The 26958-nt window shown below is 55.5% G+C and overlaps 1 protein-coding gene across 1 annotated transcript in view; it reads left to right on the plus strand.

Moving 5' to 3' along the window:
* The first annotated feature begins 9724 nt into the window (after positions 1 to 9724).
* The window catches only part of CNTN2 (contactin 2), a 31965-nt gene continuing 14731 nt past the window's right edge, over positions 9725 to 26958 (plus strand). The window contains exons 1-9 of the mRNA XM_029230653.1: positions 9725 to 9828; positions 18619 to 18774; positions 23042 to 23186; positions 23270 to 23445; positions 23608 to 23703; positions 24084 to 24293; positions 24566 to 24665; positions 25808 to 25983; positions 26385 to 26521. Of these exons, the coding sequence (XP_029086486.1) occupies positions 18696 to 18774; positions 23042 to 23186; positions 23270 to 23445; positions 23608 to 23703; positions 24084 to 24293; positions 24566 to 24665; positions 25808 to 25983; positions 26385 to 26521 (1119 nt within the window). The 5' untranslated portion in view covers positions 9725 to 9828; positions 18619 to 18695. The remainder of the gene's footprint in view (positions 9829 to 18618; positions 18775 to 23041; positions 23187 to 23269; positions 23446 to 23607; positions 23704 to 24083; positions 24294 to 24565; positions 24666 to 25807; positions 25984 to 26384; positions 26522 to 26958) is intronic.

The following is a 26958-nucleotide window of genomic DNA, read 5'->3' on the forward strand; positions in this document are numbered from 1 at the left end:
CTCAGTTACTCCCAGCCACATGGTTTTAGTCACAGTCCCCTCCCTGTCCCAGGTAAGCATCCAGGATGAGGCCACACCAGCTCCGGCCACTCCTGCTGCCCCCACTCTCTACCAGGAGAAAGTGCAGGCTCCCTGCAGACCCTCAGGCACATGCCTCTTTGTCCATGAAGCTTCCAGAGAGCGCTGGCTGCTGCTTCTGGGGGCTTTGCAAGTAACAGCTGGTGAATTCTCATTCCTGCTGAGGGCCCCTCTGTTTGGATCCTCAGCCGGCAAGACACCGTCTGCTGAGGCTGGACCCAGAGACAGGAGGATAGATGAGATGACCTCCAAACAGCCCTGCCACTTACCAGACTCCAAGCTACATGTACCCTGGCCCTGAATCTGACCTGACCCTGTTCTGCCCCCAGGCCCGACGCTCTGCCTCAGCCCTCCCTCTCCCTAATCCCAATCCACAAGCAGCCCAGAAGCCAGGCAGGAGGACCCCTGCTCTGTGCCCTTCCAAGGAAAGGGAGTCCCCAGAGGCCAGCCCAGCTGTACACACTGCACTGCTGCTTGTGTTCCCTGAAAGCAACTGTCCTTTTGTTAATTTTGCAATTTCCCAAAGTGCCAGGAGCATCTCATCTGACAGTCACAGCATCTGTTCTTCTCACTCTCCAGAAGGCTGGGTGGGAGCAGTGCCAGCCCCTTCCCTGGGGCTCCCCCTGCCTCACGTTCCTTCTGCCAGTTTGGACACCCTGATCACCTGGTCCCCTGGGAGCACCTCCAGTTCCTCTACATCCCTGGTCCTGGCACCCCTCCCTATGACCTCAGCTGGCAGCCTCGATAACCATCTCCCCTTCTGAAACCAAGTTCACTTGCCCGAGCAGGTAGGCACCTGTCCTGTTCCTTAGGGGGCTATAGGGGAAAAGGCGATTCTTTCATTGGAGGCCCACCCAGGCCCCTAACAGGTACAGGAGACTCAGGGGGGCCAAGAAGAAAGCTGGCCTGCCCACTGCCCCCTTCCCTATACACACAGTCCTTGGACTGCTCAGTTCCAGGGCAGTGGAAGTTCTGGCTGGGCCCTCAATCCAGAAGACCTACCAGGACTCTGGCCTGCCCTGTCCTGAGCTTCTGCACAGGGTTCCCAACCTCGGCACGGCTGACGTTTGGGGCTATAGGTAATTCTTAGTTGTGTGGCTGCCCAATGCTTAATAGGTTACTGAGCAGCATCCCTGACCTCTACCCCCTAGATGCCTAACACACATTCCACCCCACACACACACACACCCGTCGTGATAATGAAAACTATCTCCAGACATCGCCAAATGTCCCCTGGTTGAGAACCACTGAGCTAAGGCAAGAAAGAAAACTGACACCTGAACATCAGTGGCTGACACCCCCCACGTTTCTGACTCCCAGGCTCCAGCTGACAAAGGGATGGCTTAAACTAGGCACTGGCAAACATTTTCTTTTAAGGGCCAGATAGTAAATAATTTCAGCTTTGCAGACCATATAGCCTCTGTGGCAACTATTCCACTGCCAGTGCAGCATGAAAGTGGCCAGAAATACACAGATGAACAAGTGTGACTGTGTTCCAATAAATCTTTATTTATGAACGTTGAAATTTGAATTTCATATTCTTTTGTCAAATGTCACAAAACTTTTTTCTTTTTTTTCCCAACTATTTGAAACTTTGAAACACACACTTAGCACTTTGACCCAAGCATCTCAGAGGGGTCACAACACCAGGACATCCAGGTTGGGGAGGGAGGTAGCCAAATGTGGCCCAGCATGGTCTCCTCTGCCCCATCCTGAACCTCAGAGTAGAATGGATGACCCACTAATCAAGCCATTTAACAAATATATATTGAGCACCAGATACTATGATGAGGGTGCAAAGGTATAAGACACAGGGTGAGACACCCCATCCCCATACAGATTAGTGAGAGGGTTGCCTATGAGGTGACAAGGACACTGAAGAGGACCACCTAGTGCCCGAGAGAGTGGGGACAGATTAGGCTTCCTTGGAGGTGGGACCTCAGGGCCAATCCTTGAGAGCAAGGAGGACTTAGCCAGGTATACCTAAGGGAGAAAGATAACCATTCCAAACAAGGAACAACACTAAAAGAGTGAAATGAGAGAGTCCAGCCCCTTCCAAAAAGGGCAGGCAGGTCAATATGCCTTGAGTGAGCTGGGGATACGCAAGACAAGGGCTGAGCTAAAGAGGGGCCAGATGACAACAGCCCGTGTGTCACAGGAAGGAGCCTGCCATCAACCTGGAGACAAGAGAAGCTGAAGAATTTTTAGTAGGAAAGTGGCATGATCTGATTTGCATTTTAGGAAGCTCTCTCTGACTGCAGTCTGGAGGGTGAATGGGAGGGGGCAAGACTGGAAACAGAAACCCTGGGAGGACAGATGGTAAGAATTCAGGTGAAAACGGGTGAGGGTCAGAGCTAAGACTGTGGGAGGGAGGCTGGGGGAGGTGGCGGGACATGTATAGGAGCGGCCCTTGGGAGGCAAAGTGGGAGGACTGAGTGGTTGGCAAGACACAGGAGTGAGGGTGAGGGAGGGAGAAGTCACAGAGGATGTGAAGGTCTGGGGGGTGCCATTCATGGGACAGGGAACCCAGGAGGAGAAGCAGGTAGACAGGGCAAAGAGGGATGTATCAACCAGGGTTCTCCCAAGAAACAAAACAAGTAAGATGTGTGTGCACAGGTGCATGTGTATGTACATATACACACACACACACACACACACACACACACACACACATGATTTATTTCAAGGGACTGACTTACATAATTGCGGGGGCTTGCAAGTCTGTTTTCTGTAGGCAAGCTGGCAGGCTGGAAACTCTGGTAAGAGCTGATGCTGCAGTTTGAGGGCAGAATCTCTTCTTCCTCAGGAAAACCTCAGTTGTGCTTTTCAGGCCCTTCAACTGACTGGATGAAGCCCTCGCACATTATGGAGGGTAACCTCTTTACTTAAAGTCAACTGATGGTGGACGTTAACCACATCTACAAAATACCTTCTCAGCAACACCTAGATCAGTGTTTGATTAGATAACTGGGTACCGTAGCCTAGCTAAGTTGACACACAAAACTGAACATCACAGGGGTGGGGACAGGGGGTTCATCCCATCTAGAGATGTGAGAGGCCCATGGGCCCCCAAGTGAAGACTTCTGGCTGGCCGACGCAGGTCTGAGCCCAGGGATCCTTCCAGGTCCCTGTCACTTCTCCTCTGACAGTGCCTGACTAGCCCGGATCCCCACCTCCAGGTCTGTGTCTGCTCTAGGCCTTCCACCCTCCCTGCCACCCCAAAGTGAACTTCCCAAAGCATACGTCTCAGCCTGTCTCTTGCCGGCTCAGACCCCTCTGACCGCCCCCACTCTTCTCAGATAAAGCCCCTACAGGGCTCATAAGGCTCCTCGAGGACTGACCGCAGCCTACTCCTCCGGCCTCACTTGCTCCTTGTTCCTTTAACTCCAGACATGCTGACCAACTCCCGCCCCAAACTCACTCGCTGCTCTGCGGTGCTATACCGCGGGGAACCACGCCCTCCTTGCTCCTCCCAGCGCATGCCTCATACAGCTGACCTATCTGGTGAGCTCAGAGCCTTCCTTCAGGACTCAATTAAAATGTTTTCTCTGTTCCTAAGCCTCACTAGGCCAAGGCAGGTGAGGCTTGTGCAAGCCTGGATTACAGCACTCACCGGAATGTATTTTGATTATTTTTCCTGTCATCTCACCATTACACTGTGAGCTCAAGGGTTCATACTACGTCTTATTCTCCTCCGTGTCCCCAGCACTCAGTACGGTGCTTGGTACGACAGGTACTCGATATTTGCTTGTTAAACGGATGGATGGATGAAAGGACGGATGTGGCTGGGTGCGTGGATACAACAGTTTTCTAACAACTTCTGGCTATCACTGACTGGGCACTTCTGTTGTTCCAGGCACTGCGCTAGGAACTTTAAGTCCAGAATCAGTCCAGGCTCTTGGCTGCAGGGAGCAGAATCAGACTTTGGCCGTCATGAGCAAAAAGGAAATTCGCCAGAAGGTTATCAGATGGATCACAGGATCAGAGGGGGCTACGGAAGCCGACTCAGAAACGGGCAGAAACTGAGGGAGGCTAGCCAGCGGAGACACATGCAGGTCACATCTCAGAAACAGCCTGATCAGGGTGCCACCGCTGGCGTCGCCCACACCGGACACTCCCTCCAAGGGTGCCAGAAGCTTGAGATTCCCACTGCCCCCTCCACTGCTGTGCAACATGTGTACCTCACCTCGTGTGATCCACACAGCCATTTGAGGCAGGTAATCTCACCTCCATTTTACAGATGAGGAAACTGAGACTTAGAGAAGCCTAAGGTCGCCAGCCAATCAATAGAGTGGGGGGCCGGGTTGGAATCAATAGCTGTCGGATGCCAAAGCCCATTGCCGTCCACTCCGCTCTGCACTGTCTCCTTCAAGGAGCACCACGCACCGTTCTTATATAAATGCAGTTCCCTGGACAGTGCTACACAGCAGCCCTGAAATTCCAATGTGCTAGCTTTTTTGTAACTATATATGTGGGGTATGTTTTTGGCCCTGACAACGTCAGCACAAGAAGGCTGAGTAGGACTTCCCTGGTGGCGCAGTGGTTAAGAATCCGCCTGCCAATGCAGGGGACACGGGTTTGAGCCCTGGTCTGGGAAGATTTCACATGCCGTGGAGCAGCTAAGCCCGTGCGCCACAACTACTGAAGTCCGCGCGCCTAGAGCCTGTGCTCTGCAACAAGAGAAGCCACGACGTTGAGAAGCCTGCGCACAGCAACGAAGACCCAACGCAGCCAAAAATAAATAAATAAAAATAAATAAATTTAAAAAAAAAGAAGAAGGCTGAGTAGAGAGAGGGTCTGTGCCCTGACGTGGGCTGATTGAAGCTGTTTCCAGGAGGTTATACATCAGCCATCCAGGGATGCTAGAAAACAGGGGCCTGGCCTGAGGCTCAGGGAGGCCTGCAGAATCTGGCCAAGGACTCCTAGTGTCCTCACCTCTCCCTTCCGGCTCCCGTGTTCCCAGGCTGCACATTAGCCACCCAGGGCAGGCTTATGACAAGAACACTCAGAGGCCCCTGCTCGGCAGCCCCGCCACATCCAGGGTCACAATTTGGCTTTGCCAGAAGATTCCCCCACCAAGCATGTCCTCCTCAGACCCAGATGTCCTGGAGAGGCAGGGAACCCAAGCACCCAATCCTAGTCCCAGCTGCACCTCCACCACTCTGTGACCTTGGCCCAACCTTTCTGGGCTTCAGTTTCCCTATGACTCAATCCTTCCTCTGCTGCCCCTGCCCTCCCACCCTCCCACCTCCCACACTGGCCAAATTGTTCATAAAAAAAGATCTCAGGTTCTCTGAGCTCTTCGGAGAGACCACATAAATGCAGGGCATTATTAGCACCATTACTATTAAATATTAATAATGACATTAGCATTGTCTATTATAAGCCTGAAAAGAAGCTCCGAGAAGCCCTGGGTTGAAACGGCTAAGAGAATAATTAGGCCCCTCCGGGCCGCAGACCCCTTCAGGCCCTCAAGCAAAATTAGGAAGGCAAATGTGGATGGAGTAGTGAGATTTCCAGCCCCCAGGGGGCTCAGTTCAACTTGGCTCCTCCTAGACCTGCACAAATCATGCTCTTTCCAGCCCCCAACACCCTCATGCCAGGAATGCATTCCCCACCTCCGTTCTGTCCATCCAGGCCCAACTCAAGATGCACCCCACCCCACCCCCACTGATGGAAACTTCACCCACCTCCTAGCTCCCTCTCTCCCCCCACCTGAACTGTCACAGCGGTTATTCTCCACCATTCATTCACCAGTCAACAAATAGTTATGTGAGTCTCTACTAGGCACCAGTCACTATGTTAAGCCAGGGGTGGGGGCGGGGGGGAAGAGACATTAATGAGATAAGCTCTGCCTTCAGAGACTGCAGTGGAGGGAATTATAACCAGTGTTTTGCATGGCACTTGTTCATACAAAAACTGCTTTTAAAATCATGTTTTATCCACATGTCCTTACAACTATTCTAAGTAGGAATAGGATTATTCCCATTTTACTGATGAGGAACTGGATTCTCAGAGCGGTTAAGTGTCCTTCAGTGACCTGCCATCTTCATCCAGCTGGGAGTGACAGAGCAGAGTCCAGCTCTCTTGAATGTGAATCCAGAGCCACCCAACCCTCGAAGTGGAGAAGGGCTCAGCCTCGTAGGTGCCCACCCTCGTTACAGATGGGGAAGCTGAATCCTAAAAGCATCCAAAGGGAAGTAGTGACGTTTATTGAGCACCTACTATGTGCTTAATTCAAAGCTCACACCAACTCAGTGAGGTTTGTGTCTTAATCCCCATTTTCCAAATGGGGAACCTGGGGCTCTGAGGAGGTAAGTGGCTTGCCCAGGGCCACGCAGCCCAGAAGTAGCAGGACTATGTGTCAAGCTGGTCCTGTTTCAGAGCTTTGCCCAACCTGCCTGTCACTCTTCCCCAAAGCTGTGGATGGACCGTCCTGTTACCACCGTCAGACTGCTTCCAGAAAGGTTACAGGCACACTGAAGGCAGACCACATCCTGTGGCTCTCGAATCCCCCACTGTTCTAGGCAGAGACACGGCTCCATAAACACATAAACATTCCTGGGACCTCTAGAAAAGGTCTGAAACCAGAGGTAAAGAGGCTGGCGGCGGGTGGGGGGCAGGAAAGGCTATGTGAGGCTTGGCACTGAGGAGGGAGGAGATCAACACCTTCAGGGCCCTGGGGCCTGGCAAGGTCTCAGCTCCTCTCCACTGGTCCCCTGGGGCTGGCCCGAGGCCCCTCCTTGACCACTGGAGATCCACTGGTAGGGCCTCCGGAGGAAGGAGCAGATGGTCTGGGCAGGGTTGGGTGGCCCTCAGGATGCCTTCTGGGACCCCCCGCTCTGGGATCACCACATGCTTACAGGCAGATCAGTGACCCATTAGATTAGCTGCCTGATCATCTTCGGGTGGCCCTTCTCTGCCCCATCTGGACGTCTATGGAAACTCAACTTGGAGATGAGGTGTCCCGCTCTAGACAACAGGGAGACACACTGATTAGCTACAGAAAGGAGAGGGGCCCTTACAGTCAACCGTGCTGAGGATTCTGGGATCTGACAGGCACCAAAAACGAGTGAACTGTCCTGTCCCCTGCTTTGCCCACCTGAGAAGTGCAGGTGATGGGGGGCTGGAGCCAGACCAGCAGTCTCTGCTTCTCCACTTGTTTACTTTGAGCAGGTTCCTTAATCTCTCTGAGCCTCATCTGTAAAGTGAGCATAATAATAACAACACATACCCCCTTGGGTGGATAATTCAGGTAAAGCACTTAGTACAGTTCCTGGCACACTGGAGATACTCAAGTTATTATTAATAATTTACACAATAATTAATAATACCATTATAAAATATTTTTGTCATTATCGAACTAATGGACCCACAAGCAAAACTCAGCCTGGACCCCCAAATGCTCAGCCCACTCTCTTGTCAGAAACAGAAGCACTGTAGAGGCCAGCAATGAGGAGCCTCCCAAACCACCCAGATCCATCCGAGATGAAACTTTGGGAAATGTTTCCCAAATCCAGTCCTAGGCTTAGTTTCACTTAGTTTTACTCCACTTAGTTTCACTCTTGTCTTCACTTACTGTGGCTGCTGGAGCCCACCTGGGCAGGGCAGGGCAGGGCAGGCAGGTTGCAGAGGGATCTGAGAGCATCTTAAAGACCCCAGCCACCTGTGTCATTGGGACGGGAACTGTGGCCTCCCCAACGACCCAGCTCCCACCACAAGGGCAGCAGCTGTCCTAAAACAGAGTCACAAAGACAGCAGTGTCAATCTAAAGCAATCCTCCTTGCATGCATTTCCAGACCCTTGGCCCCTGAGTCAGCCAATGGCTGGTCCGTCAGTCCCAGGGCAGCAGCTGAGCCATCCCCTCTTGGCAGCCATCTCTGGTTGGAGAGAACTCTGAAGTCCTCTCCTCAGAGCCTGGGCTGACCTGGGCAGGGTCAGAGGGCAGGGCTCACCTCAGGAGCTCGGGGTCCACGTGCCAGCCCCAGGAAGACAGACAGACAGACAAGGACAATGTGGGCAGAGGCAGAAAAAGGAAGGACATCCTGGAAGGAACTTGCACAGCAGCAGTCCAAGTTATCCAAGAGATGTGGCTCACACAGTCTCCATCAGGAACAATGAAGACTATCTCCCAAGTTGGGAAAGCTCTATGGAGGGGCAGCAGGAGGACCGGAGGGGAGAGCATATGGGACCTGGGCAGGCATTCAGGCCTTGGAGGCTGCGCAGCAGACCCTCTTCCACACCACACCTCCTTCTCCCTTTCCAGGCCCTTCTCTGTGGTCCCAGGTCTGTCCCAAGCCCCTGTGACCCCCTCCACTCAGGAAGACATGGAACCATGTCCCAGGCTTGACAGGTATGCTTATTGAAAACTCTGATGCTGGCCTGGCCCTGCCAGCTGTTTCTAGCATCTGGACCACTCACCAGTCTTGTCTGTGCGAGCTGGACAGCAGGTGGACCAGAGGGGGGTGAGAGAACAGTGACAGCCTGACGGGGCCCACTGCCACCACAGATGGCTTGTCCCTCCTTCTCCAGGCCCCAGCCTTCCTGGGCACACCTGCCACATGACAGGAGCAGAGCAGGAGAGATGTGTCACTCACCTGGGTGAGCACCTAGAATCTCAGAGCTGGCAGGGGCCTTGGCCATCTTTAACCCCTTCGGGTTACCAGTGAGGCTCAGAGAGGGCGGAGCACTTACCCTAGAACACACAGCCAGTAACTAGCAGAGCCCAGACTACCTTTCAGACATTCAGACCCCCAATCTAGTGAGCTTTTCATGACAATACACAGCTGGCTGATTGAAAATGGGCTTGGATCCATATGCACTGATGTGAAAAGGTGCCCAAGATCTATTATATAATTTTAAAATATTTTGCAAATCATGATATATTGTGTGATCCATTTGCGTAAAATAATACTTATAACCCCTGAAATTATATACATGAAAATAGTAAACCTGGAGGCATGTGATTTAAATTTGTTAAGGTACTTTCACTATCTATTTTTAAATTTCCTCTAATGTTCCGATATTTTGACCAAGAGCCCGTGTTACTTTTATAAGCAAGGGAAACAATAAAAATAAACACGTAAGGTGGGCAACGGAGGCAGCCCTCCACCCCACTTGCTTTGCACCACTAACTGGGGATTTCTGATTCGCAGCCCTTCCTCTAATAGGGGATTTCTGGAGGAAACAAGGAGTTTGCCTCCATAGGTCTCTAGGGTTTGAGGACAGGAGCCACTTTCTTTTGCCTCCTCACCGCACCCCTCTCCAGCCCTTCCGTTCTGGGCTGGGCAGGGAAGGTGGGGGCAGGCAGGCCAGACAGCGCCAGGAGCTGAGCTGCCCATGCATTATGGAAGACGCGGGCGCCTGGCTCGCTCCCTAGCCCTTAAATGACAGCAAATGAGGTAAAGCCAGGAGGGTGGGGACGGGAAGGGGGTGGGAGGGGGGCAGAAGGAAGCCGTCTCCAGGGCCCCGAGCGAGCGTCGGGAGCCAGCCAGTGAGCGGAGCCTGGGAGAGGGAGGAGCACATCTTGATGCAGAGATGCTGCAGTGGCTCCAGCGCGCGCGCGCACACACACACACATACACGCGCGCGCGCGCGCGCGCCCTCACCCGCCACCGCCACTGCCGCCGCTGCCGCGCCAGGACAGCAGGGATCAGCTGAGGCTGAGGCGAGCCGGGAGGAGAGGAGGGCGGCCCAGGGGGCTATGAGCAGCGTCCACCTACCCCAGCCCACACCCTTCTTTCAGCCCAGGTAGGTGCCAACCGCTTTTGTCTCCTCCAGTCCTGGGGCTTCCCAGGGCGCTGCTGTGGGCAGGGGCTCCGCGTTCAGTTTCCTGGCAACTTGGGAGGGGGCAGGGACAGGGCAGGAACCCCAGCTGGCTGGCAGGGGCCAGTCTGACTTCTCACCCCAGCCCCACAGGGGCCACCAGGACTGGAGATGCCCTCCGCCCTACGTGGGTGGCATCCTTCAGGGCCCTAGCAGGCCAAGCCTGGCCCGGAACCTGGACCCCAGCAGTGTGTCCAGGAATTCAAGCCACAGGCTGGTAGCAACAACTGCCTCCGGAGAGGGCAGAGGCTATGGGCCTGCCCCACACCCCTGGTCCAGGGCTTGACCCTCCATGAGGCCAAGTCCCAGACCCTGACCTGCGCCCAGATATCCCTAGATGGAATTGAGCCTGGCTGCCCAGACTTGAGGTCCCCCTGGGTCTGCCTGTGCAGGGTGACCTCTTTGCAAAGTCTTGCTTCTGTTCGGCAGAGGGGAAGGCTGTGGGAGACAAGGAGAGACTGGAGCACAAGTTTGGGCAAAGCCCTGTCCTGGAGGGGGGACATAGGGAGGAGAAACTGAGGCAAGTCACATCCCTTCCCCCCTCCCCAACCTTATCTTCTCCTCGGATCCCTCCCCCTCAGCCTCACCGGTGGGAAGAAAGGATTTGCAGAAGTTTGGCTTTCCAGTGGGGAAAGGGGCTAGGCTAGAAGGGGGAGGGGTACCGTTTAGGGGGTCTAGAAAGAGAGGGCAATCCTTCTGTCCAGCACTGTAGGGCTTACATAATAGCCAGTGGTGGGGGAAGCAGCCCCAGCCATTGTCCAGAGATGAATCCCATCACCTTCTCCAGGAGGGATTCCCAGGTCTGGGAGGCAAGGAGGGGGGTGAGCTGAGACAGTGCCTGTGGAAGGAGAGTCCTGACCCTACACAGGGAAAAAGCCAGGGACCCTTCAGCCACAGAGCACTGGGGGCTGAGCCTGTATCCCAGGAAGAAAAGTTGTCAGTCAAGGTTGTTTGGAGGTTTGGGAATCTAGACAGACCAGGATGGAGTGAGCTGTGAGTACCCATGGCCCCTGCCCTGGAGAAGGGCAGGTTTTTTAGCCCCCAGGTTTCCTGCCCTTAACTTCCCCCACTTCATGTCCAGCCTGCAACTGGTCAGACTCTTATCACCCTTTCCTTTCAGCCTGACTCCCTAAGGCCCCAAACTCCCTTCCCATTCCAGCTGGCATCCTTTCTCTTCTGCTCAAAGGGAAGCAGTAGGAGGAAGAGCCCAAATAACCCAGGAGGTTGGTGATCTGACATCATTCTGGGCAGCAGTCTCAGGCTCCTCTCCCAACCTCCTGCCTGGAGAGCCCCTACCTCCACTTAGCCTCTGAGTCCCCGCCTCCCAGCTGCGCTCAGAGGGAACCAGACGGAGCCACCGGAGATCAAGGGCAGCAAAGGGTGGGCCACCTGTGGGAGAGGCTGGAGGTGGAACAGGGAGATGGTGCCCTGACTCCTGTCCTCGGGGGGAGGGAGTTCTTCCCTTAGACACAACAGCATCCATGCCCTTCCCCAGGGTGCCCCACAATTAACCCCTTCTAGCCGGGCTGCAGGACCACTCAAGGAAGGCTTTGACCACAAGGTCAAAGTTCTTCCTAATTTCCCATGAGATCTATCAGGAGTTGCCAGCCGGCAAGAGGGAGGTGGGAGGTGAGACAGACAGGGAGGGGCCGCAGAGCCCATGGCATCAAAGTCACCCAAGATCCACCTGTCCTTCTGGGGCTCACCATGAGCAGTGAGGGAAGCAGGGGTACACTGCCCTAGGAAAGGTGTCCCCTGCTCTCTCTCTCTCTTATTCCCCACGCGTCTTCTATGCCCCGCCCGGCCAAGCTCTCTCCTCACATTCCCTTCCTGGTCGAATGCACTCCTCCACCTACCCCGCACCGTTCCCCCTGCCAGATTTCACTCCTTATGCAACTCCATTCCAGCACCTTCTCTGCCAGCAGTTGTTCAAATAGAGACACGTGTGGAATGGGCCTCTGAAGAAGTGTGCTCAACGGGATGGTTGCACACATTGTCTCTGACCAACTGACCACACTTGCTCCTCAGGAGTAAGTACAAAGAAGGAGGTGCCCCCAAGGTATCCTCTCTGACTTTAAGGCCATCAGGGAAGCAATACCTTTGGGGTGGTTTGGAGAATGCACTGTGCCCCACCTCCCAGAAACATCTTCAGCCAAATGTTTGTGAGAAAGCTTGTCTACACACATTTATGCCTGGGGCTGGAACCACAGGGCTAAGGATTGATACAAAGGGAAAGAAGAACTAGAGCAAAAGATATGCCAGTGAAGCAGGAGGGATTGAAGCTAGACTGCAGGAGACACTTCCTCACCAGGAAGACGTGCCATGAGGAAGTAGGGCAACCTCCTTTCCAATGACTCTGTGAGGGTGTGGAGAACTGGGGTCCGTCCAAGCTTAGAGACAGTCCTGCCTAGAAGTAGAGGTTGGGCTAGGTGACCTGTTAATTTCTCCCAGCCTCAGGTTATCCTCTTGCAAATGGTACAGGGGGAGGTGACTCAGGAATCCATAAGAAGACAGACATCCTTTTCTCTCCCTCCTGCATGCTGACCACCTCTCAACCTTCCGGACCTCCCTAATCTAGACCAAACCCCCCAGGACTTTGCTAACTTGGAACATTCATGGGAGTTCCCATGGGTTCTGTGCCCCAATGGTAACTGTCCTGGAGTAAAGAAGTACTTCCATGGGTTTAATGAGTTCTCCTGATGCAAAATGAGCCCATGTTTCCTTGTTTACCCAGAGAGGATGCAAACAAAAGCAAAAGTGTGTGACATTCTCACCCAAAACTGAACACACTCTATCCCAGAACATGTGCAAACCCAAGTGCACCTCAGCATCTTTATCTGATGAGCCCCACCCCACACTTGGGGCACCCATCCAGATGAAACCTGCTGGGTCTCCTCCAGCCCAGCCCACATCCTCTCAATGTCCACCGACCTCATAGACCAAAAGGCTCCCCGACACTGGCTCTGGCTGAAGGGTGGCCTTCCTGCGGTGCAACCCAACAGGTACAGTTAATCTGGGCCCTAGAGTGGAAACTAGCCTGAGGGGAGGAGCAAGTTCAAACCCACCTCGACCAGGCTTGGTTCTGAACCAGCCGTCCAGGAATTAGAGGGAGTCACCTCTCAGCAGAGATGAGGGGACATGCAAAATTGCTCCAGTAATTTCTTCCCGATTTGGATCTTCTGAACCAAGTTGAAACAATCGCTCCTATGCCTGATGTCTCAAAAGGGCCCCCCTCCCAAAGCCCTCACTCGTTCTGCCCCCAGACCCCACACGGAGTAGGCAGGCAAGTAGGAAAACCTCGAGTCTGGGTGCTACTTGCCCACCCCCGGGTCCTCCCAGGAGAATGCAAGGCTCTCCCCTTCTGCCCACTCCCCACTTTGAGGGGTCTCTTCAGTGGAGAGGGCGGGGGCAGAAGGGCCAAAGACTCCCGGCTGCAGATCAAGGGCCGGACTTCCCCGGCCCCGTGCCGAAAGCTCAGGCAAAGCCACGAGCCTGGGAGTCACAGCTGTCCCCAGAGGGCACGGCAGTGCCGGGGCTGGGGCCTCAGGGAACCAGCTGCGACTACAAAGAGGCCACAGAGAACACGGAGGGGTGGGAGGAGAGGGAGCACACAGAGCAGGCTGGGGAGGGCCCAGCTGCAAGGCTGCCCTGTCAACAAGCAGTCCCTGTCCCCCAGTGGGGACTGAGAAGGTCCCTATCCCACCCAAATATGCCCGAAGGACCTCCTCCAGCTCAGCGCACCAGCCCCGCCCGCACCGAGGCCTCTCAACTGCAGTCCTCTTCCTGCCAGCTCCTGCCACCAGGCACGCGGGCCCACCAGGCCACTGAAGACACTCCATCCTCCCAGGGGGTGTGGGCATGGCTCAGACCTTCCCGGAAGACAGTGGTCCCGTCCCAGGTGGCAATTCCTTTCGTAGGTAGAGTCCCCCTCCCATCGTACACCCCACAGGCAGGAGGTACAGTGGCTGAGGTTGAGCACCTGTTTGGGGGGGCCCGCGTGGGTGTCCGAGCCAGGTGCTCTCCTGCACACGTGGTGTCTGGACGTGTCTCTGTGTGTCCTTGTGCCTTGTCTGGAACGGCATGCCCGCCGGTGCTGGCCCAGGCCTGCCACGCCTGTGGGGTGCAGCCCAGGGAGTCTGTGGGAGACTCTCAGCGTTCTCGACACATGTGAGCCTGGCCCGAATGTCACGACTGTGTGGAAGTGAGCCCGACCCACAGCCGGGCACAGTGTCTGTCGACACACTTGTGTGTCCCTCAGTGTGCTGGGGTCCGTGCTCGAGGCCCATGAGGGTTCTCAGTGATGAGCTCTGATCTTTCTCAAGCGCTTACTATGGGCTAGGAATTGTGCTGACCTCACAGGGGTCCCGGGAGGTGGGTACTACCCCTCTCATCCCCATTTTGCAGATGGAGACTGAGGCTCAGAGAGGTTAAGTAATGAACGTAATAACTGGGGTTACGCTGGTTAGTTATACTAAGGTTACACTGGCTAGTAAGTGTCAGGCCTGTCAACGCAAGAGCCCACCCCACTAAGCCAGTGTGCTGTCCTGCTAGGTGGAGCACGGTGGGGACACGAGGGGCTCCTATAATACCTGTCAGCTTACAACAAGTCACTTAGTCTCTGCCCTCAAATGGGCTCCAAACTCCCTCTTTTCCTACCACCACCCATCCCAAAGCTGCTCAAATCTCCATTGTCCAGGGGGAAGGAGAGACAGGCTTGGGGCCAGGAGCTCAGTACCCCAAGGGAAAGCACTTGGGTGCAGTGTGTCTTTCATTTTCCGACTGCCTCTGTGCAAGGGCCCTCAGCCAGCAAACCCTGGAGTCCAGCTCACAGCCTTCCATCCCCAGCTGTCCTCCGGGCCCTTTGTGTCCTGGGCCCGGCAATTCGGCCAGCTCTCCCTGGTCTCCCGGAACCCCAAGCAGCCTATGAGCCCCCCACGTTCTCCCAGGACCGGCCCTGGATGGTGACAGCCTGTGTCTGCCTGTACCAGCCTGTGCCTGCACCCCTGCACCAGGGCAGCTGGCCGGGGCCAGGCCTGGCTGGCTCAGGGTCCACAGGGCCAGCTCTAGGCCTGGCATAGCTCCACGCCGGCCTTGCTCTTGACAAAAAGGCCTCCTCCATCCTGGGTATTCTAGAATGTGTCACAGGGCAGATGGTATGGGGAGACGACTGGCCCATGCAGCTCGTGAGCACATCCCCTGCTGCACTCAGCTGGGCAGGGAGCTCAGCAAAGGCGGTGTTTTTATTCCTGCCTCCCCAGCACTTAGCACAATGCCTGGCACATGGTGTTAAATACGCAGTGGGAATGGACGCAGGGCAAGGCTGCATGCCAACTGCCTCGTGTCAGGGAGGAAATAAGCTCCAACCTTTGACCCAAGCCCTGGGGGGGGGTGGGGATGTGCGTTCACACAAGGCCTTAGCACGGAGTGGGCTTGGCTCAATGTACATCTGATTGGGTTGATCAGCCTCTAATGCTCCCCGAGGGCAACCCTAGGTGCTTCCTGGTACCAGCCCCTCCCTGACCCATGTCTCCTCTGAGGCTGCAGGTCTCAGGCCCCAGGGGGTGCCCAGGGCCCTTGAGCCCAGAAGTGACTGATAAAAGTCCAGGATTAAATCGAAGTTTAGGATGAACAGAGGGATTGTATTATCCATGATGTATGGTAATAAGAGAGATAACAGATAATTCTGACCACTGTGGGGTGGAGGTGAATGATCCAGGGTGCAGGGCTCCTGGTAGATCACCGGGAAACAAGGCAGGGCTGGGACACAAGACACAGACACACAGATACACACACACACAGAGGCATATATTCAATACACAAAGACCAGATATACTCATACACAGACACATGCATATACACAGAGACACAAGACCAGACCACACATGTACACAGGGACATAGAGACAGAACACACAGATACGCACAAACATCACATACATGCGTACACACGCACACACGCACACCCACCCCACTCTCTCCAGCACTGCTGGTGGGCAACAGCAGACAGGCAGCAGCAGACTCGTCCCTGGAGTCTCCAGCCCCGGCCACAGGTCCCTGCCCGTCTGTTTCCGTTTTGCTCGGACACACTCAGGATAAGTGCCTGTCTCCCCGAGCCCACACCCTACCCCCTCGCTGAGCTCTCAAGACTGGCAGGCAGACAAAGGGCAGGAAGCAAACAATGACTGAGCACCTTCTCTGTGCCAGACTCCGGACGGGGCACACCTGTGCCAAAGGGGCATTTTTCAGACTCTTCGGAGCTGCGGAAACCTTTGAGTAAAGGGAACCCCAGAGGGAAGTCCAGCAGATAAAGCAAGTATAAGTGGAGTTGCTCTGGCTGAAGTGGGGAGGGGGCCTGGTGCCCCATCTTCTCTCCACGCCCCTATCCCCACCGCTACCCGAAGGCAAGTCCAAACAGCCCCAAGACTGCCTCTGCAGGGCACTCTGTACCTCACTCAACACTCAGAACAGCTCTGCAAAGGAAGTGTTACGATCTCCACTGTGCAGATGAGAAAACTGAGGTCCACCAGGGGAGAGAACTTGTCCAAGCTCCCAACACTGTTAGGAGATGAAGCCAAGGTCACCAACTCCTGTCCATCGATTCCAACGCCTGTTGTGGTTCCCAGTGCCCCAGTGGCTCCCTATCATGAGGACAGCTTCCTGCATTTGTGTAACATCCAGGGTCCTGCTTCTAGATTCTTCCATGGCTAAGCACCCTGCTGACCCCAGTAACCTGAGAGCATGTGTGAGAGTGTATGTGTGTAAGAGAGGGAGGGAGTGTGTGAGTGAGAGACAATGTGTGTGAGAGGGAGTATGAGGGGTGTGTGTGTGTGTGTGTGTTTGTGTGTGTGCCCTGGGGTTGCCCTTGGGCAGCACTGAAGACTGGTCAGCCCACTGTGTGAGTGTGAGTGTGAGCATGTGACATGGAGGCACACAATCACAGCTGTTCTCAAGCAGTTAAGTACAACACACAAGTGATACCTATTCTGCGCTGAGGGTGCTGGGGGCGTGTTGGACGGGCTGGAAGTGCTGAACCTCTGGGTTCAAGCCTGGAACTGAAAGTGGCAAGGATAGGGAGGGACAGGTGGAGAGGTGGCACCTGGCCCCCTTCCTGACACAGGGAGGTGGGTATGAGGCTGGAGTTGGGGCGGGGGAGGGAGTGCCATCTGTTTAAACACCACTCCCGCCACTCAAATCGGAACACCAAGCTTCTCAGCCTATATCCTCCCTGACGGGCCCTGGGCCCACTTCTCCCCTCTCTTCCCCCCACCCCCCGCCTACTCCTTCGGTGCCAGCTGTGGCTGTTGGGAAGGCAGGAACGGGTGGTGGTGATCAATATTGAGGTTTAAGGGCATTTGGGAGCCCTCTATTTCCTGGGGAATAGAGCCCGCAGTGAGGCCGGGAGATCCTGAGTTTGCACCGGTCTTCGGACTCTGCACTGGCCCTAGAGGCAGACTCAGGTCATCAGCAGCCTGCCATCTCCACCTCCCCACTCCCACCCAGGGGCAGCGTTCCCAGGCCCTCGGCCACCCTGCACTCTCTGGGAGAATCACAGTCTCAGAGCTGGAAGAGACGCTAGAGAGCACCCATTTTACAGATGAGGACGCTGAGGCACAGAGATGGCATGGGTCTTGAAGCCAATTAGTGGAAGAGCCCCCAGCCGGGCTCTCTCCCTCAACCTTAGATCCCCTCCTTCTGCTCTTAGTTTTCTGCAAAGCAGGTAGCAGGGCAGAGAAGCAGAATATGCAGCAGGGTGATCTGGCTCCCAGTAGCCTGGGAGCCCAGTGACCCAGACTCAGTCTGATAACCAAGAAGCAGGCCCCTGAGATTCCACACTCCCCCCACCCCAAACTGGGCAAGACAGCCTGGAGATGGGGAGTTGGTGGAAGGCTGGACCTGCTCTCCCCCCAGGATGAGGCCCCCCTCTCTCAGACTGATGGACGGGGGCTCTGATTTGCTCTCGGTGCCCCCCAGGGAGCAGGTTCTTCAGGGCTCCAGGATTTAACCAAATCTCTGCTCATCTCGGCAAGAGGGAGGCTCCTCTAGGAGCTGCGTTAACTCTTTCGGCCCAGAAGGCCTGTCCAGGCCCACTAGCCCATCTGGTTGGGAAACCTTACTAAGGGGGCCAAGGTTATGGCTCCATCATGTACAGTACCTAAGCGCCTTACCTGGGGTCCAGGTGAGAGGGTGTGGACTCATCAATGAAACTCCTCCTCACTGGTAGAAAAACAGGCTGGTTCCCAGAGACTTGCTGCAGCTCCCAGAGGGGCTTATTACCCCCAACCCAGGCAGCTGTGTGCGGGGCAGGGGAAAGCGGGCCCGATTCCTAGAAGATGTTACTAGTTCCCCAAACCCAGGCACGGGCCGTGCTCTCTTCTGGCCCTGCACTGAGAGCTATTACCGGGTGAGCAGGCGCTGGCTTCTTGCCTCCCAATTAGTCACTGCTTTCACTCCCTGAGCAACACCCTGCTGGCTGCACGGGAGGTGGGGTGAGGGTACAGGGCAGAGCCAGACTCCCAGGGGGCCAGCAGGAGGCACTCGGCCCTGGGAAGAGTTCCTTGGTAATGGCCAAGCCCCTTCCCCTGGGGCCCTGGGGAGGGTGAGAGCAATTCCAGCCTCTCCCCAGGCTGAGGCAAAAGCATCGCCGACCCAGATGTACCTGGAGCTGGCAGGGGCGCTCCTCAGCTCAGAGTCCTCCCCCGTCTTTCTGCCTCCCTAGGTCCTTCTCAGCCTCCAGCCAGACTCTCCCTGTGCAGGGCTGAGGCTCCTCTCCTCCGCTTCCCACTTCTGCCTGGAATGCTCACCATGGGGACACCTGCCGGGAGGAAATCACACTTGCTAATGCTGGCCGCTGTGGCCCTTGTCTCCACTCCAGGTAAGAGGGCTTGTCTGGACTCCGAAGCCTAGCAGGCATGATCACAGCGTTATATCATTGCTATTATGTTAGTGATGACTACAGAAATAATTGATTGCACTGCTGTGGCACTTCAGTTTGAGGCCATTTCCTTATAAAAGTTTCCTGTTTGTGGAGTTTACTTTCCCTTTGAGATTAGGAGGAGAGGGAATGAGTCTTTGTCGTATTGTAGATGATCCAGAGAGGGTGAGGGACTTGCCCGGGGTCACACAGCGAGACTATGGCACAACCAGATCTCCATGACATCAGCCCAGAGTTGCAGCCTCTTAAGGCTGCAAGATTAAATTTAAAATTAGTTGCTTAGTTGTACTAGCCACATTTCAAGGCCTCATAGCCGTATTGGATAGCACCGTTTATAGAATATTTCCATCATCACGGAAAGTTCTATTGGATAGTACTGCTCTAGGGTGCCCTGACCACACAACTCTGGGAGGGCTCCTCAGGACAACAGTGAAGCCTGGCAAATGGACCAAATGTGGAACGGGATCTGGGAAGAGGTGAGGCAGAGCAGGGCGTGGCCCAGGAAAAAGGCAAGAGGGACCCAAGCAAAAGTTCTCATGCCAGGGATGCTTCAAGTGGGGAGAGGGGAGGAAGGCGTTTGGCAGAAGGAAAAGGAGGGTACGGAAAACCGAGCAGTGCAGCACAAGAGGCCCGGCTGGCTGGATTCTGGAGAGTGGGCTAGGGAGGCGGTATGGGAGCCCCAGGCTGTCTGAGCTGGGGAAACTTTCCAACAGCCTGCTGCTGCTCGGAGGGGCCTGCTGGAACCCCTGCTTGGCCTCTCTGCCCTGACCCTCAGCCCAGATCAATAGACGTTTCTTTTTCCCTTAAAGATCTCCGTGGGAGAAAGGCTACCCATCCTCTGGTGTCCTTCTGGAGTTCTAGCTATACCTCAGGCTCCACCCACCCCACCCCCACCCCACAGCCCCTGCAAGGCTGCAACCAGCACATTTAAAATTTTTCGTCTCACCAGGGAAGGACTCCACTGGCATAGTTTCAGATGTTCTCATTATGTCCTAACCGCCTCCCAACCCAGCATCCAAGTCAGTGAGGCTGCTGGGAAATAGGGGAGCCTCCCAGGCCCCCAGCTCCAGGCCTAGCTCCCAGTGCCAGGGCCCCCCAGGTCTGGAGGAGCTGCTGGGGTGGGGAGCCCAGGCTGCAAGGGGCAGGAGACACCCACCCCAGAGAGAGTGGCGGACGTACCCGGGCTCCTCCGCGTTCCCCACCCTCAGGGTCAGTCAGTGCTGGGACCCCATCATCTGAGGTAAGTAGTATGTGCAGCCTCCGCGGTTCATAGACCCAGAGAGGCAGGAAGGCCAAGGGAGACGGGACCTGGTCTGCCACCTCCAGCAACCGCAGAGGCAGGAGCGGAACATCCCATGGCTCTTCCCACCCCCTAGGAAGGGGCCTCCGCTCTTGGCTGTCTTTGCGCACCTACCCTGGGGATGCAGCTTTGGATTCCTGCACCCCAGTGCAAAGAAGGGCAGCATGGCTTCCCCTCCACGGTCTCAGCTCCCTAATCTCCTTCCTCCATGAGATCCTGATACCTGTGTTTGGGGGAGCAGAGTTGTCAGGATAGGGAATCAGGAGAGAATCAGAGAGGATGCCGAACAGGGACAGCACAGAGTGGGTGGCTTTCCCTGGGAGTGTGTGTGTGTGTGTGTGTGTGTGAGAGAGAGAGAAAAAGTGCATGTGTGGGTGGATGTGTGTGTAGTTTCAGATGGAGGTGTGGGGTGAGTGAGGGTGTGTCTGTGGATGTTTGAGAGGGTGGAGATGTGAGTGCGTTATTATTGCATGGAGGACATGCTACATTTGGGGGCATGATGAATGTGTATAGAAGGCCTTACACACAGTGCATGGCTCTCAACTCTATCCGCTCTTCAGAATGCCCGTGAGGCGCTTTTAAAATCTAGATTCCTGGGCCTCACTCCTAGAGATTCTGATTCAGTACCTCCAGGATGGAACAGCATCTGATGGTCCTGATGGGAAACTGAAGTCAAGAATTCTGAGCCCTGTGGTTAAGGACGCTGGCTATGGGGGGAGGCTGGCCAGGGTCCACACCCCTAGATCTGCTCCTTCTCTGTGTGACTTGGGGCAAGTTATTTAACCTTCGAAGTCTCAGTTTTCACATTAGCCAAACGAGAAAATGGCACTGCCTACTTTGTAAAGAGGTTATGAGAAAGAAATGTGGAGCATGGTATTTGGTAAAGGGTTAGCCCTCAATAAATAGCATCTATTTTGTTATTATGAATGCCTAGATGTAGATATAAATAAGTATACGTGGACATTTGTAGCCATATGTGCATGGGAACGGATGTGTATATAAATGTGTATATCTGACTACTGGAGTAGCTTAGAGAGTCATGTATGTATATATGTGTGACGTCTGTGTGCATATAAGGAAGTGTGTATACGTGAGAGGTGGAAAGCATGTGTCTGTGGATATTGGGTGAGGGTGTGTATATGGCTGAATGCCGGAGAGAAAGCTTTTTCTGGAAGCTTAAAGTATCAGTGTGCCCCAGGCCCACTCAGCCACCATCCGCCCCCCTCCCCCCACCACCATCCAGACAGAGTTACTGGAAGCTGCTATTATGCAAGGTTGTTCCCAGCAGCCTGGCTGCCTCCGCTACCCCTCCTTTCCCTCCCCTCCCGGCAGTCCCAGCTGGGGCAGGGGTCCCTACGCTCCACCACCATCATTAACTTAGGATTAAGCTGGGCTCTCCAGCCAAGATGATGCGCCGCCATCTCCGAGGCCTGGGGCGGCAATGAGGGATAGTGATGGGTGGTGGGGAGGGCGGATGGGGGATGCCATTTCAGGGAGCCCTGCCTCCTTCCTCATTCTGAGAGCTGCTTAACAGCTGCCATCACTCCCAGGGGTCCAAGGCTGGGCCTCAGCTGTGGCATGGGACCCACCCCCACCCCTGGACTAGGGCTGACAGCTGGATGCACCAGGAGAGCAGGCACTAATTGGTTAATGGGGATCTCCCCACGACCCACCAAGGAGGGCCTGAAATCGGCTTCCTGGAGGGTTAGGAGCCAATTAGGGGTGGCCTGGCTCCTGCCTGACACCACAAAGGCAAAGAATGACCGGCCACACCAGTCAGCAAACAGAGGCAGATGTGAAACACTGCCCTCTGCCTCTCAGACCCTGCCCCGGTGAGCCTGGACAAGGGGACATGGAGAGCAAGGCATCTGCCCCGGGAGGGGGCCAGGCAGGAAAATGCCATTTGCATGCGGGATACCCATCTGCCCAGCAAATTCAGGAACCCGAGGTCTAGAGCTGCGCGTGCCACAGGCTTGCCCTGTGACTGTGGGCAAGTCGCTCCCTTTTCTGGGCCTCTCTTTCTTGAAATGTCACAATGGAATTTTATAAAATGCCCCAAAGCAACGTGTACGTCATCCACCCACCACTGAGCCTTCCTCTTCCCCTGACCCCCACCCGGCCCCCTCACTTGGGTCCAGGAGACAGTGGCTGAGTACACACCCTGTGTCAAGCTGAACCCTGCTACAGAACCTGGGAGGGGGGTTCATCTTCTTTCCATTTCACAGGTGAAGACGCTGAGGCTTAGAAGGGTCCTGTAACAGCTAATAGAGGCCCAGGGCCAGAGCACGTTCTCTCAGGACGCCCTCCCCAGAAGGAGCACTAGGCTCCAGGGCCACACCTCCTCTCTCCCCCTTTTTAGCCCGTGGCTCCCATGCACCTCTCAAGGCCCATCTCACACTCTGCAGGTCAGCTCTTCCATGAGTCCCCTGACTGCTTCCACTCCGAGGGTCCCTGCTCTTGAACCTAAACCACTATTATGGCTCTCACCTACTGTCAGTTTTCTGTCTTCCTCCCTGGATCGCAAGCTCCTTGAGGAAGAAGGACTGTGTCTTACTCATTTTGCTACACAGGGCCTCGCCCAGTGCTAAGTATACAGCAGGTACTCAATATCTGAGTATAGGAGGGGTGACTGACTGAACTAAGTGACTAGATGGGGTCTGCCCAACCTATTGAAATTCAAATTTTAATTAATTATAATTAAATAAAATTTAAAATCTGGTTCCTCAGCTGCACTAGCCATATTTCAGGGGCACAGTGGCTAATGGTAAATAGCTACGGTACTGGACAGGGCAGAAAATGGAACCTTTCCATCACTGCCAAAAGTTCTGTTGGACAGCGCTGCCCTGGAGGCCAGGCTCCAGCTGGCCCCTAGGCCCTGAGACCTCTGGTGGTGTCCCCCATCTGCAGCTTGGAGCTCAGCCTGGGGATCCCCGGCCACCTTTGGGCCTGTCTTTGAAGACCAGCCCCTCGGTCTGCTATTCCCAGAGGAGTCCACTGAGGAAAAGGTGACACTGGCATGCCGTGCCCGGGCCAGCCCTCCGGCCACCTACAGGTAAGACCCTCGCAGTGGTGCTGGGAGGCCCTGGGCAGTGGGCAATTGTTCGTCACATCAGCCCCTCTCCGCCCCCTCTGCAGGTGGAAGATGAATGGCACCGAGATGAAGCTGGAGCCAGGCTCCCGCCACCAGCTGGTCGGGGGCAACCTAGTCATCATGAACCCCACCAAAGCCCAGGACGCCGGCGTCTACCAGTGCCTGGCCTCCAACCCAGTGGGCACCGTCGTCAGCAGGGAGGCTGTCCTCCGCTTTGGCTGTGAGCCCCACGGGGTTCCCGGGACGCTTTGGGGTAGAGAAGACAGGGCTGGAAAAAGTGTCCAGAAGGGCGGGTGACTACTTCCCCATGGAGCCTGAGCTGGGGAGGGAGGGTCCCCCAGGCTTGGAGGACAGCGCCTGAGCACACGGTCTCCACCTCCAGTCCTGCAGGAATTCTCCAAGGAGGAGCGAGACCCAGTGAAAACCCATGAAGGTTGGGGTGTGATGTTGCCCTGTAACCCACCCGCCCACTACCCAGGTGAGTCAGGCCCCTGGGCCATGTTAGACAGAGGGCACAGGAGGGGCTTCTGGCCGCTCAGCAGAAGAGGGGTGGAATAAGAGGTGGTGAGTGACCCTTGGAAGCACTGATCCCGGGGTGCCCAACTCTAAATGATTCTGTGCCCCACCCCCCATCAGACTGGGAGGTCCCCAAGGGCAGGGGCTGTTTCCCCAGCAGACAGCACTCCCTGAGGGCAGAGATAAAGTCACATCTTCCCTCTAGGTCTCCCCTCAGCCCCAGTTCAGAGCACAGGGGCTCTCAGGACAGGGTCTACGGATCCCCAGCAGCGCGTTGAGGTCCTACCCAGAGTTGCTCCATTAGCCCAGTACCCCCGGTTTCCTCAAACTCCCCATTCCTAGGCTTGTCCTACCGCTGGCTCCTCAACGAGTTCCCCAACTTCATCCCTACGGATGGGCGTCACTTCGTGTCCCAGACCACAGGGAACCTGTACATTGCCCGGACCAATGCCTCAGACTTGGGCAACTACTCCTGCCTGGCCACAAGCCACATGGATTTCTCCACCAAGAGCGTCTTCAGCAAGTTTGCTCAGCTCAACCTGGCTGCGGAAGGTCAGGGTCAGTGGGCAAGGCGAGGAGGAGGGAGCTGAAGGGGTCAAGGGGCGTTGGGAAAGGGGGTCTTCCCTTTGAAGTTGTGAAGAGCAGCTCAAAGGGCACAGGGTCTGGGGCTGGACCCCAGGGTCTTCCTGCTACATGGCCTCAGACCCTTGCTGCATGCCCCCAAGGGGAAAGGGAGTCAAGAAAGTGTGGGCTCTGAGTTGTGCTGAGATCCTAAGCACAGGAGCACCTGATCTGGATCTGATGTGTGAACCCTCTCTCCCCAGACACCAGGCTCTTTGCCCCCAGCATCAAGGCCCGGTTCCCAGCAGAGACCTATGCGCTGGTGGGGCAGCAGGTCACCCTGGAGTGCTTCGCCTTCGGGAAGTGAGTGGTGCGGGAGGGAGGGGACAGGCCAGGGCACAGCCTCTCAGAGCCCCTCAGGGAGAGGGCAGGCAGGGCCGGCTCTCAGTCATCTCGGTGCCTTCGCAGGGTCTAGCAGAGCGCCGGACCTACGGTGGGTAGCAACCGCCACTCACTGAGCACTAACTCTCTGGGTTAGGCATCTTCCCAGCAACGTGCATGATAGGCTCAGGCAGCTTATACAACACCCCAGGCTGAGGGCAGGTAGCATGGTGCATGGACCCCAACCCAGCCTGCCTCATTCAACTACTAGCTCTGTCACTTGCTGGCTGGGAGACCTTGGGTAAACCACTTAACCTCTCTGTGCCTCAGTTTCCCTATTTGTACATGGTGATAATAATAGTACCTACCTCATGGGGTTGTTATGAGGATTGAATGAATTAATATATGTACAGTGCTTAGAATAGCATCTGGTATTTAGTAAGTATTCTATGGATGCTAACAGTTATCTCCTAAAATAGAAAATGTATAATAGAACTCTTACTCTCTCAGAAAAAGGACTCACTGGAACAGGGCTAAGCAAATAGCAGGTACTCAATAAATGTTTGTAGAATGAATGAAAGAATGTGATTTGTGCATTGGTCCCCTCCTCCCTCACATATCTCCTGTGGTTACCCAAGATGCCCCCTGCTTTGTGGAAAGTTATTGGGCTTCCAGAAAATCCATATTTAAAACACATGAAGGGTAATGCGTTACCCTGTAAGACTCACTGATACCTCAGTCCATTTTAGTACACAGATTACTAACAACTTAATCCCCTTTGAAAAGTAGAGGCAAGGCCCTGTTGGGGAGAGGAGGAAGGGGACCCATAAAGAACCAGGTTGCAGGCCGCTGCTGAGGAGGGCAGGCCCAGAAGAGGCCAGGGCAGGGTGGGGTCAGGCAGGGAGGGCAAGTCAGCTTCAGGGAACAGACCACCTATGCTCTGAGCCTCCCTGGGAGAGGCTCCTCCTCTCCTGGCCGCTCTCCCTCTGTCTCTTCCCGGCCCTCCTCCCCGTCGTCCCCACCTGCCCAGCATCTCAGGGGGACCTGGGTTGGGGGAGGAGTTGCAGGCACAAGGGAGTCTGCCTAGCTCAGCCCACCCCCTCTGGCTTTGTCTCCCCTGCCAGCCCCGTCCCCAGGATCAAGTGGCGCAAAGTGGATGGCTCCTTGTCACCACAGTGGGCCACAGCCGAGCCCACCCTGCAGATCCCCAGCGTAGGCTTCGAGGACGAAGGCACCTACGAGTGTGAGGCGGAGAACTCCAAGGGCCGCGACACCGTCCAGGGCCGCATCATCGTGCAGGGTACAGAGCCGGACACCCTCGCCGCCTGCCTTCCCCTGTCCTTGAGGAAGCCGACCCAAAAGTCAGGGAGGAGATTAGGCAGCCCCTTGCTGAAACTTTCCTGCCCACGGGGTGCACTGGGTATGGGACCAGACGAGGCTGGTGCTGTGGTCAGCTCAGAGCTTCAGTCAAGGTTGCAGAAAGCACATGGAAAGCATTAGAATGACTTAAGTCAGCTAAAAGAGTTACTGGCAGTGCCAGTTGTCTTGAACCTGCTTCTCCCCACCCCGGAATGCGGCTGGCGCCCTCTGCTGTCTGGCGCAGGAGCTGCAGCCCTGCAAATCCAGTCCAGTTAATTCGCGGAGCTCCTCCCAGCTCCTCCCCAGCCCCTCCCCAGCCTTGCTCTCCCTTGCTCCCCGCAGCTCAGCCCGAGTGGCTCAAGGTGATCTCAGACATGGAGGCTGACATCGGTTCCAACCTGCACTGGGAATGCGCAGCCGCCGGCAAGCCCCGGCCCACAGTTCGCTGGCTTCGGGATGGGGATCCTCTGGCCTCCCAGGTAGGAGACCTGGGGCTTCCTTCCACACACCCAGCACACCTTCCTCTGCTCACCTGGTTCCCTCACCCTCCAGATCTCCTCCTCTTCCACACACTGGCAACCCTTCTGGGCCAATTAGGGTGCCACAGGGTAGTTCTAGGTGCTTCTCTCCATCCCAGAGTCACATGGCCTCAGGCTGGTCAACTGGATAGAGTGTGGAGGGTCCAGGGACCTGAGTTCAGGCCCAACTCAGCCACAAAAGCACTATGTGGTCCTGAGTGTGTCACTTGCCCCTCTGGCTTCCGTGCGCAGACGTGCGGGGAGGCCAGGGGAATCTGTGCGTCCTGGGATTCCAGGTGGCCCTGGATAGGACTGGGCATACAGGCGCCCCCTCCAGGCAGCCCAGTCTCCACTGCATCCACCCCATAAGCCCCCACCCAGTGGTCCTGATCTTCTGC

The sequence above is a fragment of the Monodon monoceros genome, unplaced genomic scaffold (genome assembly GCF_005190385.1).
Source record: "Monodon monoceros isolate NGI ecotype Baffin Bay Population unplaced genomic scaffold, NGI_Narwhal_1 Super_Scaffold_18, whole genome shotgun sequence".
Lineage (NCBI taxonomy): Eukaryota > Metazoa > Chordata > Mammalia > Artiodactyla > Monodontidae > Monodon > Monodon monoceros.